This window comes from Panthera pardus, unplaced genomic scaffold (genome assembly GCF_024362965.1).
Source record: "Panthera pardus isolate Hobbes unplaced genomic scaffold, ASM2436296v1 HiC_scaffold_12, whole genome shotgun sequence".
Lineage (NCBI taxonomy): Eukaryota > Metazoa > Chordata > Mammalia > Carnivora > Felidae > Panthera > Panthera pardus.
Genome location: NW_026526677.1, coordinates 45,328,688 through 45,345,256, shown reverse-complemented (window position 1 = coordinate 45,345,256; position 16,569 = coordinate 45,328,688). Strand labels below are relative to the sequence as shown.

General features: G+C 36.1%; 1 protein-coding gene across 4 annotated transcripts in view; it reads left to right on the top strand.

Moving 5' to 3' along the window:
* Positions 1–16,569, top strand: part of FAR1 (fatty acyl-CoA reductase 1) — a 77,701-nt gene that overhangs the window by 38,974 nt on the left and 22,158 nt on the right. For all 4 annotated transcript variants that reach the window (XM_019456385.2, XM_019456382.2, XM_053899962.1 and 1 more), the window contains 6 exons: positions 1,129–1,324; positions 5,158–5,333; positions 12,048–12,227; positions 14,430–14,607; positions 15,640–15,684; positions 15,799–15,917. In XM_019456385.2, coding sequence (XP_019311930.1) covers positions 1,136–1,324; positions 5,158–5,333; positions 12,048–12,227; positions 14,430–14,607; positions 15,640–15,684; positions 15,799–15,917 — 887 coding nt within the window. In that variant the 5' untranslated portion in view covers positions 1,129–1,135. The remainder of the gene's footprint in view (positions 1–1,128; positions 1,325–5,157; positions 5,334–12,047; positions 12,228–14,429; positions 14,608–15,639; positions 15,685–15,798; positions 15,918–16,569) is intronic.

Here is a 16,569-nt window from a genome sequence, read left to right as displayed (position 1 = left end):
CACAGAATTCGAAGCAGGCTCCAGGCTCTGAGCTGTCAGCACAGAGCCCCACACGGGGCTCGAGAACCATGAGATCATGACCTGGGCCAAAGTCGGATGCCCAACTGGCTGAGCCACCTAGGCACCTCCCTTCTGCTCTTTAATGGGTCTTTTTCTTATCTTTAGATGTTATGAATTTATTATTTTTTTAATTATGAAAGTTAGAACATAAAACACGTGTATCTACTCACTAACTTAAAGAAAACATAAATTGAAGTTCCTATTCTCTGATTGTATTGCACTCCCTCTCATGCATCTGTTAATATCATCTTGTGTGTGCATTTCTGATAAATGCACGCATCCCCCCCGCGAGGGGGGTCAGCGCTAGTGTGTGCATTTCTGAACAACAAAGAGCATTGTTTTGAAAGGGTTTGAGCTTTGAATAGTGACAGACTGCATGAATCCTTCTGCATCTTGTTTTTTTTTCCATTCATCATGGTTCTTTTGTTTGTTCAGTCTCTTAGTATACTATCTTTTCTGCTGTTTTAGTGGAATTTGGACAAAGGGGATAATTCAGCTCACGTATTTCTTACTATGACTTTTTTAAAAGGGAGATTTAAGCACCTTTTGGATATATTGTCACTACAGACATGGAAGAGAAAGGACTTGATGTTACCTCTTTTTGTTTCAACTGGTGATGATAGGCGAATATGATACCCCGCCATGTTATACAAGCTAGACAGTTGAGTCTTGCTGCTGACCTCTATTTGGTGTTATAAATCCTTTTGGAGACAGTGAAATAGAATTCATTTGTGTGTAGGGTTTAACTGAGGTTTAAGTGAAGATTTGAGTTCTTATTGCTGGAAGGAATTTTTAGAAGTCATTTAGTACATACTGGACTAAAGAAACCTAGGCCCAGAGAAGGTGAGTGACTTGTCTGAGGTGATCCAGGTGGAAAACACAGGGGCCAGAAATCACTTTTGCAGTTCGTTATTCTTTCCACTTTACTACAGTTAACCAGAGGTTAAAGTCCCCTTTTGCTAATATTCAACTTTGACTTTTGCCTGTTTATTTGAATAGCAAGAGATTTTTAGTGCATAAGAAGTAACAAATCTTTGAACTGATCTTTATTTGCTGTGTTTTCCTTAGGATCAGAATGGTTTCAATCCCAGAGTACTATGAAGGCAAGAATGTCCTCCTCACTGGAGCTACCGGTTTCCTAGGGAAGGTACTTCTGGAAAAGTTGCTGAGGTCTTGTCCTAAGGTGAATTCAGTATATGTTTTGGTGAGGCAGAAAGCGGGACAGACACCCCAAGAGCGAGTAGAAGAAGTTATTAGTGGCAAGGTAAGTGTAGAAAATGATCACTTGGAAGAAAGAAAAGAACGTGTGTATGTATAATTACTGTAATCATCAACAGTTCAGTTTATTTCTTCAGTGTCCTGAAAAAATTAGTACCAAAAAAACAGTCGTGCAGGATGGTAATAAATGGGATATGACTTGTGATCAGTAGGAGAAAGGAAGGTTTCCTCTGTGATGGGCAAAATTGTATAACAAGTTCTAAAATAGCTATATGGTACATACTTAATGTGTTTTCAGAATATTTGGAACATATTGTTTGTAATTACTAGATATTTTAAATAGTATTCAGAATAATAATAACGAAGACGTAGTTTCTAACTACCTAATGTGCTGTGAAACACTGTGCTGTGATAACACTTAAAAATTTGTAAGCACTGATTGCTTCCCATAACAGTATTAGGAAGTAGAAAAGTCACATATTATTATTGGACAAATAACATGATGACAGAGGGGTAATATAGGATATGAGAATATGTCATGTATTTTGAACCTTTAGAAAAATACTGCTAAGAAAAAAATGGAAATGAGCTGGAGTAAAATTATTTCATAATCCTAAGCTTTGAATTCTCTCAGAATGAATGAATTAGATTATCTGACATTCATTCATAGTAAGTTTAGTACAGTAGCTATGTAAGTTTTTAGTTATTAGGTATTATCTAGTACCTTTTAATCACTTGTAATTAGTATGCTTTAATTCCCTTCTTGATTACTCCCTCCCCTAGTGGGAGGTGATTCATTGTTACTCATTTTTTATATTTCAGAAAACATTTACTATGCATATTCAGTGCTGGGAACTTGATTGATGTAGGGGGTTGAATGGAGGGATAAATAAGATAGAATCCTTGCCATAATGAAGATTGCCTACAAGTTAGAGAGTTTTTAAGAGAGAAGAGAGGGTATAGAAGTGTCAAGAGAGACCAAATAGGAACAGTTATTGAAGTTAATGTCTTGGTTGGAATTGGGGCTCGGGTAAAATGTCAAAGATTTGGGCATCTCCTCTGGGACCTCCAGGGCAGTGGATCTAAAGACTTTTCTCCACAATAAGTCTAATTTGTAAAGAGAAAGCATACCTTACACTTATTAAAGCCTGCAATTTATTGAACTTATGTGACTTAACCAAAACATATGACCATTATTTTCAATATAAAGATACTTTGTCCTCATATATTTGTCTAAATTTTGACTAAAGTAATCCATAAAATTGTGTCATTTTATCTATGCCTTTAATTCCTTCCTGATCCGTCCTGCCACTTAATCCTAGGCTACTCATTCCCCATTATGTGTATAGCATTGCTAGTAAATCAATAAGATGAGTTTTTTTTTATGTCAAGTATCAATGAATGCGCACTTGAAGTTAGTAAGAAACTTAAAGGTAAAGCCTGCTATGATTTTGAAACAGGAGTAAAGAGCATAGGCTAGGAGCATATGCTGTAGTGGGACATTGTCTTATAGTACAGTTTCTCAAACTATTGACATTTTGGACAGGATAATTTTTCATTATCAGGAGTTGTCCTGTGCATTGTAGGGTGATCAGCAGCATTCTTGACTCCACCTGCTAGATGCCAGAAGCCCCTTCCCCCCACACTCCCAGTCGTGACAATCAAAAATGTCTCCAGATGTCACCAGATGTTCCCTGGGGGGTACAATTTCCCCAAGGTGAGAACCACTGATGAATGTCTCTGGGAAAGGAAACTCCATTAAGATGGTGATGATTAACTAAAATAATTAACCACAAAATAAATTCTAGAAAGGGAATAAAGTATATCAAAGAGGGCATTAGTGAACATAGTAAAGGAGGAACTAATTAGGGTACCGGTGAATTAAAAGCACCGGAAGACATAGTATTGAATAAATAGCTAGAAAGGGAAGAGTATCAGGTTTGAGATGTAACTTGTGAAACAGCATGAGCCTGTCTTGGTGGTGGAGATATCTGATACGATGGGGAGTTAAAAGGCCCTTGGCAATCTGGGAGAATGAAAAATGTAAATTCAAGGTGTTAAAAGTACTTTTCTGATCATTCCTCAGGTTGATTTTTTTCTGCTTGCCCCTTAAATATTGATATTCTCCAGAGTTCTGTCCTAGGCCTTGATCTCGTCTAGATCCAGTTAGGTGATTACTCAGCACCTTCTGTTTTATGTGAGACAAATGGTTGTATTTTAAATTAGATTTGGAAAAAGCTTCATCTAGTCTGGACCTTGGGTGCTCATCACTGCTGCTACCTGGGTGGTCTTCTATTCCCAGGGCTACCTGTGTGGGGGTAGTAAAGTCTATTTGGGTGGCCTGGCTCTTCTCTCCCCTAAACTCCCAGACCCACGGAGCCAGTTGTTTCTACTAGACCTGTCTTCTGGATGCCACATGGGCACTTCACACCCATCCTTCAGAAAACTGAACTTGTATCTCCATAACTGTACTTCTTGCTCTTCCAGTATTTTCCACCTAATGAATTTATTCACTTAACAAGTGTTCATCATGTCCGCATCTTGCCAGGCGCTCGGCTATTTACGACCTGTGTGCTGAGCAAAGTAGATGTGGTCCCTGTCCTTGTGGAGTTCACATTTCCTTATCCCTCATGTTGAGTCATTGGCCAAGTCATACTGACTTCTTTTTAACTCCCCAAACATAAATGCTGTCTCACTTTCAGGTGGTTATACATGCTGCTTTCTGTGCCTGGAACACTGTTCTTCAACTTTATAATCTCTGGTCCTTCCCCAGCTCGGTTAGTTGTTTCTCCCATACAGTCCCATAGCACTGTAATATTACCCTATTTTATTACCTTTAACACTGTATATTAATTGTTCGTTTGTCTGATTTTTCCAATCAGACTCTAAAGAGCTTGAGGCAAAGATTATTGCTTTGTTTTCTCAGTGTCTAGAAGGTGCCTGGCTCATATGAAGTACTTGGTAGATATGTAATAATATAAGAACACATTAATATTGAAGTCACTAGCTAACAGTAGTAGAAGGGAAGTGAAAGTGAAAATTATATGTGCTGTCTATAGACTTTCTTTCCAGATCGAGAATCTCTGCTTAAACTGCAAGTATGGACTTGAAATGAAATGGAGAGTCAAAGTGTAATAGAGGAGGGATCTGGAGATAGCATCAGTGCTCTTCTGTGAAATCTGGGATGAAAAATTAAATTTGACTCACAACTGAATGTGCCTTTACACTGTAATCATTTTGGGATCTAACTGAATCTTTAGTTAATTCATTCCTTCTGGAATACTTAAATAATATTGAATTTTTGGGTTAGAATCCTGTATATATGCTATTTCTCAAGTTTGTCCCAGAGTCTAATCTGCATATTTGCTTACCAGTATTTTTTTTCCTTCAACGTACTTTTTTTTCCCCTTAAACTTTGGTCTCAGATTTTATGTAGACTACGAATAATGGTATTGTACTGTAATCAACTGAAATGGAATAAAACCAAAAATAAAATGAAGTGATATATTAAGATCTGGATTTTAGAAATTTGAATGGTCATTTTAAACATTGTCCTAATGTCTGTACTGTTTAAGTCTGAGGGACAGTATAATCTAGTCAGCAAAGGCGTGAACAGTTCAGATTTAACTCTGCACACTACCAGCTCTGTGTCCTTGGCAAGTTACTTAACCTCTGTATATCTCAGATTCCTCATCTGTAAAATGGGGATAATAATGTGGGCTTCATAGGGTGTTTTATATACAGAATGATGGCAATTAAGAATAGAAATTTTAGGATGAACTTAGTTGGCATTTTAAGAATAGCGATCCTTGGTGGGGTGCTAATGGGTTTTAGAAAGTTGAAAAATACTGCCTTAAAATACTTTTTCCCCTTGGATAGCTCTTTGACAGATTGAGAGATGAAAATCCAGATTTTAGAGAGAAAGTTATAGCGATCAACAGTGAACTCACCCAACCTAAACTGGCTCTTAGTGAAGAAGATAAAGAGATCATCATAGATTCTATCAATATTATATTCCACTGTGCAGCTACAGTAAGGTTTAATGAAAATTTAAGGTAAGTAAAGATATTATATGATATGTGAACTTCAACATAGTTAAAAGATCTATTTGAATTCTTTTTAGTCAAATTGTTTTGAAAGTGATTTGAAACTGTTTGCCCTGTGTCAATTGTAGCTTTTGGTGACCGAAAGAGTGTTAAAGGAGTTTTTCTCCTTGTTATCAATTTAAAAACATTGGATAGCTAGTGTCTGTGTATTAGAAGAAGTTGCCATGAATTTAAGTGTAGGGCAGGGAAACACAGAGTAGAAGAAAGAGAAATTTACCTTCAGTAGGAGTGTTAGTTTTAACAACTAATAGTGTTTGTTTCCTCTTCCTCCACTTTTTCAGAAACCTATACCCCAGCAGATTTATTTTTCCACTCCACACATACCCATCTGAAAATTAGAAAAAAATTAGGCTCAGGTTTTGTAGCATAAGATAAAATGGCTTATAAACTTAAGTCATACCTTGTGTTTTTTTAAAAAACTTGGTAGCAGTGTTAGGGATAGGCTACATTGGACATGAGTTTAATTAGAAAAATAACCTGGACTTCTGTCCAGATGCCTTTTCTTTTTTTAAAAAAAAAAAATTTTTTTTTAACATTTATTCATTTGTGAGAGACAGAGAGAGACGGAGCATGAGCAGGGAAGGGGCAGAGAGAGGGAGACACAGAATCTGAAACAGGCTCCAGGCTCTGAGCTGTCAGCACAGAGCCCGATGAGGGGCTCAAACTCACGGACTGCGAGATCATGACCTGAGCCGAATTCGGGTGCTCAACCGACTGAGCCACCCAGGCGCCCCTGTCCAGATGCCTTTTCAAGAAAAAAGCTTTTTAAATGTTTACTTTTTTTAAAAAAAGTCTAACAAATATGTACTTCGAAAAATGGTGCTTATTCAAAGGATTCTTTTTGATGGTATGTTCAAAAATAATATTTTATAATGTTAATCTAATTGTATGGTCGATTGTATGCCAGTTAAAGTGGTGCAGATTATTTTAGGTTTCACAATTACTTGAAGGCCTTCCTAGAATGTTTTTAAGTTAAATTTTGATTATAAAGGGTTTTGAGATTATTTCTCATCAAGTCTTCTATATAGAAGTATAAACCTTAATTGATACTATATATATATAATGTGACAGTTCAGTGCCAAAGCATTAAAATATGTTTTGCCTATGTTCCAGGTGAGGGCACTGTAGTAGTCACTTACATTTCTTTAATTGTACTTTATAGTTTTCAGGGTATTTTCTCATGCATTATTTTATTCTGTGCTAATGTTACCACTGTGATATCGTGGGCAAGTCCATTTTATACTTGAGTGTACCAGAAAGGACATGAGCTTTGGAATTACATACCTTAGTTTTAACTTTGACTTTATCTTTTATTATCTGGTGATAATAATTTATTTATTTTTAGTTGTTTCTCTGCAGCCGTTATGTGTTCATGATTCAAAAGTGACAAAAGAATCTTAGTAGAGGTATGGTAGAATCTCACTTTCATAAAAGATGTGTGTACATATATGTGTATTTAGATAACATCTTTCGATACTTGCCACTTATCTTTGGATAGTGTGATTACAGGTAGGTTTTTAGTATTAAATAGTCAACCTAACAGATATTTCCCCCCATAGTTCTAGCTTTCATTATTTTTCATAACCAACAGAAAATTCACACAGCCTTATGAAACTGTTTTCAAGAAAAACAGGTATATGTTTATTGGATAATTGTGCTGTAGGTGCTTTTAAATGGGAAATTGATTTGCAGACTGGCAACATTAATTAGGATGAAACTCCTCAAAGTGACTTACGAACCAAATTTTCAAGGAACCTTCTCCCTCTGTCTATCCTCCTCAGGGTACACGGGGCTACCATTAACAAAAGGGAAATCTTTACATTATTCTCTCTTTTACTAGCGATCTCATAGTGGAATGGGCATTACAGATGAATTATAAACTCTGTTGCCTTGTCAAGGCATCTATATTTACTGACCTAACCTTAGTCATTACATTGAAATTATTGTTTTCTGGTAAGCAGTTTTAATGGATATTAACATGTAAGTGGGAATATTGCAACATTAGATTTGGGCCATACATTCTAAAATACCATAGTTTAGGGGGGCGCTTAGGTGACTCAGTTGGTTGAGCATCCGACTTTGGCTCAGGTCATGATCTCACAGTTCGTGAGCTTGAGCCCCGTGTCAGGCTCTGTGCTGATGGCTCGGAGCCTGGAGCCTGCTTCGCATCCTGTGTCTCCCTCTCTCTCTGCTCCTTCTCTGCCTCACATGTTGTCTCTCTCTCAAAAATAAATAAAGATTAATTTTTTTTTTTTTTAAATACCGTAGGTTGGTATATAATAACTGTTTAAAAAACAGTTACTCTTTATAATCATTTTTTAAGTTAACCCACAAATAAAAAATGGCACAAAGCCTTTATTGCCAGGGCAAAAAATAACCCAGATTATACTTCCAATATTATACCCAGTATTTTGGGAGAAACCAAGATAAATTGCACAGAGATCCTGTTTGCAAAGTCCATATAGTCTAATAAGGGAGATAGATTGCTTAAATAACCATAATAAAGCGTAGAAAATAAGGAGTTACTGAAGAGCATACATTAAGTGCTGTGAGAATTGAGAGGCAGTAGAGCTCATTTAGTTTTAGATATGGTGGTTTATAAACCTTGAGGTGGGAAAAAGTGGGTATCAAGATTATGCATTATAAAGAAATACTGACCTGAGAAAGATGAGGAGAGAGTGATTTTGAGGATAATGAAGGGAGTTTCTTAAATAGTTGATCCTGGGTTTTGGTGCCCCTAAGGTAATAAGGAAAGTGAAGGTCGGACAGGGCCTGTGGAGTTGAGAGTAGGAGAGTATCAAGAAACTAGTGTGAGATGTCAGAGATGTAGCAATTGGAACATGAGAATATGTGACTATGAACTTTATGAATAGGAGAGTAGGTGTCAAGAAAGGAGTAGAAGTGAAGATGGATGATGAGAAGAGATCAAGAAGCTAAGTTGAGTCTAAGGGCATCAACTCTCCACTTAAGAATGCATTATGAATCTTAGGAATTCCTGGAAAATGTGTTAAAAATGCAGAATCTTAGACTATACTTGCAAAATTCAGACCCTCTGGTTTGGGATAGTACCCGGGAATCTTAATTTGTAGCAAGACCTCTGGGTATGATTTTAAATTATAGACGTCTGGGTCTCTTACCTTAAGATTGATTAATTGGTCCCTAGACATCTGTGTCTGCATCTTCATTAAATTAAGAAAAAAAAATCAGCAGTAGTAGTGGTGAGATCTCACTTAGGAAGCATTTTCTCAGAAGTGGGGAAGGAGGAAAGAGATATCAGAATGGCCTGGGGAGCTTATTTAAAATATAGTTTTCTAGGCTTCAATTCAGACATTACAAGGTGTCTGAGGGTGAGGTCCAACAATCTACATTTTTTCTTTTCTTTTTTAAATGTTCATTTATTTTGAGAGAGAGTGTGAGTGAGCATGAGCAGGGAAGGGGCAGAGAGAGAGGGAGAATCCCAAGCAGGCTCTGTGCTATCGGCACAGAACCCAATGTGGGGCGTGATCTCATGGAACTGTGAGGTCATGGACCTGAGCCAATCAAGACTCTTAACCGACTTAACTACCCAGGTGCCCCAGTCTACATTTTTAATAAGCTCTCAGGTGTCTGTCATGGCAAGCATGAGATCTCTGGTATAAGGTCTTAGTATTATCAACACATATTTTGTATAATTTTTTTTAATGTTTAGTTTTGAGAGAGAGACAGACAGAATGCCGCGGGGAAGGGGCAGAGAGAGACACACTCACAGATCCAAAGCAGGCTTCAGGCTCTGAGCTGTCAGTACAGAGCCTGACTTGGGACTCAAACTCATGAACCATGATATCATGACCTGAGCTGAAGTCGGACGCTTAACAGACGAGCCACTCAGGCGCCCCTATCAATGCAAATTTTGAACAGTCCAGAATGTCTGTACAAGATAGATGAACAAGAAAATTTATTGGCAGTTAAAGTTGAATTCTTCCTTTTTTTTTGGAACGGCTTCTATGTCCGTGTTAATGACAGGGATCATAATTATAAAGATTTGTTCATTTTGCCCCATCTTCCAAAAGCTAATGTTATTTAAGATGCATTTATGACTCCATATAATCAAACCGTGAGAATATTTTATACACACACACACACACACACACACACACACACACACACACACACATATATTTTTAGTATTAAATGCTTTCTGATCTAACATGTCAGGGTCTCAGCCTGAAGTTCAATGGAGTAGAAATTGAATGGTGGTAAAATAGAGCGAGATTATTAGCGTTGCAGAGATACTAAAAGTTATTTATGGGGGCATAATATGCCTTCAGGTTTGGGCTCTCAGGTACAGGAGTAGTAGACAGGTACACAAGTGTTCTCTCTGAAGTTATTCCTTATTTTCAGTGACCCAGAAATTCTGTCACCGTCCTCAGAAACCTGTAACAGAATATCCTTTGTGTACTGCTCCCAAAACACTATTCTCCCCAGCTTCATTGTTTTGCAAATGCAAAAGAAAATAGCTTATTGCCTTACAGTCCAGTGGACTGTATCTTCTCTGTGAAATGTCTTTTTTGCTGGAATTCCATTTGAACAGATTCCCTCCCACCTCACTTGAGGTAAGGAAGAAAAAAGCTATACTCCTGATTGTAAATCTCAAACCAATTATTTCATAAAAAAAAAAAAAAAATCCTTCTAGTATGTTTTCATGAACCCTCGGATTCTATTAAATTTAAAGAAAAAATAATGCACAGGAGTTTTTCTCTCATGAATTATTTCTTGTTCTTGGTGACCCAGAACTTGTTGTCCCGTCCTCAGGAACCCGTAACAGAATATTCTCTGTACACCTCTTCCAAATCAGTACCCTCCCCATCCCCACTGTTGTGCAAAGGTGATAGACATCAAAGCCCTGCTTTAGAGTCAAGTGGACCAGATTCTATCAGTGACCTATCCTGGCCTTTTAAAAGAATAATTGGATTTTTTTTTCTTCTTAAGTACTGAAAATGTAAGAATTCTGGAAAGTACTTAAAACCACCGATTGTTATTTTAAAACAAATTCTTTTGTTGTCTCTCTTTGAACATAAAACGTAAACGTAGGATTTCTGATTTAGGGAAACAATTTCCACATTTCTAATTTCTTTCATTGTTAAAATTTTTGTGATGTGCTGGTATTCCACCATGTTGATATGCCATAATTTATGTATTGTTCCCTAGATATAGAAAATTTAGGGAATTTTTATTTCTTTCTTTGAAAAATTAGTGTTAGGTCAAGATTTTCCTCCAAGATAATTTCAGTAGGTTAACTAGATGAGTAATTATATCCTTTTTATACTTCCTGCTACTACTTTGTCTTAATCTCTTTTGGATCAGTTTTATCAGTGTAGTTATCGACAATGTATTACTTTGCCAGTTTTAGCACAGTATTACTGGTATTATATCAACTTTTTCCCCCCTTTCAAGTAACAAGCTATAAATCTTAATAGAAAAGGTTAATAGAAAGCAAAACTATCCACCATCTCATTACCTTTAGTAATATTTACTGAATGCCTGTTTCAGTGCCTATTGAGGAATAATGCTAATTACTTGCAAGCTTTTCATTTCATTTAATTTTATGCAAATCTTAGTAGGTAGACTCTGTTATAGTTCCCATTTACTGGTGAGGAAACTGAGGCCTGAGTGCTTGACTGATGATGCAAGGTCACCCAGTGCTAGCTGATAGGTAGGCCAAGTCAGAATTTGAAGCCAGGTCTTACTCTAGAGTCTTGTTCTTAATCCTGCTTTACTTTTTATAATGTGTATATTTAAAAAATATTCATGCAGATATCCCATGTTTTTATAGTTGTCATATAATTATTTTAAATGACTCTTTTCTTTGATTGTGATAAAATACTACCTTGTTGAAGTTTATTCATTTCATTCATAGTGAATATCCGGGCTCTCTAGGCTTTCACTATTACTAGATGATGCTTCATTGATTAGTTTTCTACATATTTACTTTTGCATTTGTGAAATTATTTATTTTGAATAAATTTCAAGAATAGAATAATACATGGATCATTTTTGAATCTTGTGACAAAATGTACCCATTTTATTATAATACCCCTTTGAATTTTATAAGCTAGTCTTTAAAGTGTTTGGATTAATTACTACACAGGGAAACAAACGTATTCTGGATTATGTGTTATAATATAACTTCATGTGTCTGAGTTTTCTTTGACTGTTTTAGCCTTACTGGTGACTCTGCCTTAGAATTTTAAAATTACTTAACCATTCTGCTTTCTTCTCTTTTGTAATTCCACATCCTGAAACAGTATACTTCTAAAAATCAAAGTGCAAGAGAAGTCTAACATGGCTTCAAAATGTATGTATAAAAGCCAAAGACTGAAGTTTTCTGTTTTTATTTCTGGGTTATTTAAAAATTTTAATTTGTACTTTTATTTTTTAAATACTACTATAAGATTTATTTTATAATCAGAAAATCTTTCTTTTTAAACACAGCGGATAGAATGGATGCTCTTTATATTGAAATAAAATACACAAAATCAGACCTAAGGGATCAGTTGTAAAGAAACAAAAATCTCTGTCTTCCTAATGGAAATTAATTTTTTTTTTAGCAGGTGAAATCAGTTCCTTTCGAATTTTTCACTGGGAAAGCTTCCCAATTTTTCATTGTTACTTTTTCTTTTACAGAGATGCTGTTCAGTTAAATGTGATTGCTACACGTCAGCTTATTCTCCTTGCACAACAAATGAAGAATCTGGAAGTATTCATGCATGTATCAACAGCATATGCCTACTGCAATCGAAAGCATATTGATGAAGTAGTCTATCCACCTCCTGTGGATCCCAAGAAACTGATTGATTCTTTAGAGTATGTTTGTTTTAAATTTATACACACTTGCTTTGATCCCCAAACTTTGGAGCCAAAGTTTTATCTATTTATATGTGTCTCTTGGTCTATTTCAGTTTCTCTCTCTTTCTTTCCACTTCTCTTCTCTCTCTCCACCTACGCGTATGTGTACATTTATCTCTTTCTTATTCAACAAATTATTACATACCTACTCTGTGCTGCTTATTGTATGGATTTATATCTGCATGACTGATGGTGAGGTCAGTGTTGAGCTTGAACTTTTGACCAGGTGTGATGGTTGGAGGAAGGTCTCTGAACAGCTCATCCACGATAAAGTCTGCATGGCCAGGATTTCATTTGTTTCAGGCTGCGCTTTCTCATAAAGTGAAACAAACAAACAGAATCAGAGCAAAAACAAAAAGTAGGGTCTTTTCTTCTTTAATGGACTAGAATTATAGAAAATTCCCGTGTACATCATATCTAAACATAATTGTTAATCCTCATATAATAACCCTGTGGGCTTCTTTTTTTTTCTTGTCTGTTTCCCTTAGGCCTTCTTTCGTTCCCCAAATCCTATCCACTTTCAGTTATTGTCCCCTGCTTTCTCATATTATCTTCTTCCAAAGGGCACTATAGAGTATTCATTGCTTCTCCAGGTTTTCTCCTAAAATAAGCACATAATAAGTCTTTTTCTTTAAGGCTTTCCTGCTGATCAGTGTGAGGAAACAGACAGATTGTAAGAAAATAAGTAAAATAAGAATGAGAGCTTACCAAGACGTTCTTGTAATTCCCTGGTTTCTGTTTTCTAACTCCATTTCTTAGATGGTCCCAGATGTTTACCTCATGGTCTCAACAGGTCAGTAGTCAGAAGTGTTTAATATCTCTGGGAGAAGTTGAATGTAGAAGTTAATGAAGCTTTTTACTTTTTCTCTTTTTAGCAATTGGTGTATCCAAACATCTAAGTTTCTGAGAAAGAGCTTGTAACCTTCTAATTCTGCACCTCCTTTCTTTGTTTACAAAGAAATGTAGCTAACGGATAATTTTAGAGTAACTCATGGATTGGCTTTATGAACTCAACTCCCAGTGATAAGTCTTCCTGCCTAATGTCTCCTTGGTTTAGCCAGTTTGTTGTTGTTATTGTTGTTGTTGTAATGTAGCAACTGTTCCATTTTTCAAGGCTCCTCTCCACTGTGGAATTGTTCCTAAGTTGAGTAGCAGCCTCCCTTCAATTTTGTTAGGTTCTTTTTCTTCCACACACAAAAAGTACTTCCACATACAGAAGAAAGCTTACCTTAATAATTTCTGTTTTGTGCTTCCTCATCAGTTAGTAGGGTATCTTTTGAGTGTGATAATACACTAAGTGTACAAGTCTGTGTAACATTATAAACAGTAAGGAAGAGTATTTGCAGACAGGTACATACATAATGGAATTGGAAATGGAGAATTGGAAAGACCATGGGTATCACCTAGTGTATCACCCTCCTTTTATATAGGATCAGAGTGGACCTTTTCTTCAGAGATATTGAGAGAATTGGAGGAATTTTGTGACTTCATAGTAGGTTGCTAGTTGAATTTTTATAGCATGGTTCAGTTTATTTTGATCATTTACTTTAGTATTTGTTAGTCTCGCTGGTGAGAACATAATAGTTTTTAGTGCTTTACATGAACTACTTAGACCACTAGGTCTTTTATATTAATTGTAAATGTATGTTCATTGCAACTGTTTATTGCAACATATTATGTATGCTGTTTTGGTCATTATATACAGGTCTATAATTCTTAATATGAAATCTAAATTTTGGAATTTATTTGGACTTCAGAAAGGAAATATAATCTCTGTGTATTATGCAATATGAAATAATGAGATCTGGGATAGTACCCCTGATTAAACATATTTGAAGTGTATGAATATTTACCCTAAGTGGTATTTTTTACAAGGCCACAGATCAGTTGAGATCAGTTATTGCTACCTACCATATTATTTATGAAAGAACTCGTGGCTTTCAGACCTTTTTGGATATAGAAATTGTATATAGGAGATGTGGACTTGTAGTTGATGTTTAATGAAAGTAAGATTAACTTCCATTTATTTTTTTTTAGTAAAAGTTGTCAAATCAATTGAGTCAGAGCAACAGATACGTTTGAATATGCAAACTTAAGTGGTTTTGATTTTATAGTAAAACATCTGAAAATATTTTTGCATGCAATTTCCTTGTTAACCAGGTGGATGGATGATGGCCTGGTAAATGATATCACACCAAAATTGATAGGAGACAGACCTAATACATACATATACACGAAAGCATTGGCAGAATATGTTGTACAACAAGAAGGAGCAAAGCTAAATGTGGCGATTGTAAGGCCATCGATTGTTGGTGCCAGTTGGAAAGAACCTTTTCCAGTAAGTTGTTAGAAATCTTTGTAAATAATGGAATTGAGAATTATAAGTTTTGTCTCTGTTTAAAAAGAGTTGGCAGTTGTTTGATATAAGAGCAGGTGTTATTTACTGTGCGTGGCTTACTGTGGCAAAATTGTTCTCATAGAGACACTTCTCTTGGTACTTTTATTTGTAATGTAATGCCACGGATATAGAAATGCAGGTAAACATTTTAAAAATCTTAACTAAAAATTAAATCAAAGGCTGTGATATTGTCTGGAGTCAAAGCATACCTTGCCTTACGCGTTTTCTTTGTGACTGACAAGATACTGGCCTCTGACACATCAACATTTGTTGGCTTTTAAAATTATTTACTGATTAGTTTCCCTTGTGGAGGTGAAGGCAATAGAACTGAAAATATTCAGGACCTTATTTTATTTCATTTGCTTTTTAGTACCAAAAAGAGGAAAGCCTTCCAACGTGTAGGCTTCTCCCTGTATAGATCACAAGCTAAGAAAGGTATAAGACATTTCTATGATAATTTGCTGTGGAAAAGCAGGACATTACGGTATTTATGAATCCCTGGAGTAAGATGATATAAACTAACAGATGAATTGATTTAGGAAAAATCTGGGTCTCTATAATTATAGGAAGTATAGTCTCTTTTGTTGCTTTGACAAGTGTTCTCTTTTCCTCTGTTTTATTCTGAGGAGGATTTCCCTTTTCCCCCTAATCTCGCGATGCTGCCTCAGTAAATAGCACAGAATCAAACTTGTGCAAGTTTAATTTAGCTAAAATGTTTGACAAGTATAAACTCCTTTTTATAAAATTCTCTTTGTAGAGAGTTAATTAATGGAAGAGGAGGTAACTCTCTGAAAATGACTTCAGGGCAGACTGCTTTTGTTTAGGAAGGAGAGAGAGATTCTGGCCTGAATCTAGTCTTTTAGTTTTTAGAAGAAAACTGCTAAGTATACATATGGGGTTGTAGATTTCAAATAATAAATCTCTAGTTTTATAATATTTCTAAGCTCACTCTATTTTTAACTTTTGTATTAGGGATGGATTGATAACTTTAATGGACCAAGTGGTCTCTTTATTGCGGTAAGTAAATCTTTTGATTGATTTAATATTCTACATATTTTTCTGTTTTCTGTATGTCTTATATATGCATTCTGGCTTATATATCTTAAGGTGTTTTTTTTAATTTCAACAAAGGCAGGGAAAGGAATTCTTCGAACAATGCGTGCCTCCAACAATGCCCTTGCAGATCTTGTTCCTGTAGATGTAGTTGTCAACACGAGTCTTGCGGCAGCCTGGTATTCCGGAGTTAATAGGTATATGAGGTGACAATGTCACTTGTTAAATATGTAGTAATTGTACAGGGAAAATGGAGCTAATGACTAATGTTAATTAATCCTTACTGATATGTATAGGTATTACCACTTCCAATTGCAAGAACTGGTTTAATCACAGGTAATATAGCAAGTAGTTCCATTAGCTATAATTAAGAATTAATGTTAATTTTCATATACTACCTACAGGATGGGACAAGTTCATTCGGGATTAAAAATGAGAAAACCCCCAAACCCTACCATCCCCTGTTGCTTTTTAAATCCAAACTAAAACTTGGTGTAAACTCAATGTATAAAAAATCTGAAACTCTCGGAGATGGCACACTAGAGCAGCTTGAATCAACTCAGGCCTCTTTTTAAAAGGGAGTAGTAGCATTTACAGGTAACTCTTAATATATTTTTTCCCTAATCAATAAACTGCCTTGGGGCGCCTGGGTGGCTCAGTCAGTTAAGCGTCCGACTTCAGCTCAGGTCACGATCTCACGGTCCGGGAGTTCGAGCCCCGCGTCGGGCTCTGGGCTGATGGCTCAGAGCCTGGAGTCTGCTTCCGATTCTGTGTCTCCCTCTCTCTCTGCCCCTCCCCCGTTCATGCTCAGTCTCTGTCTCAAAAATAAACAAACATTAAAAAAATTTA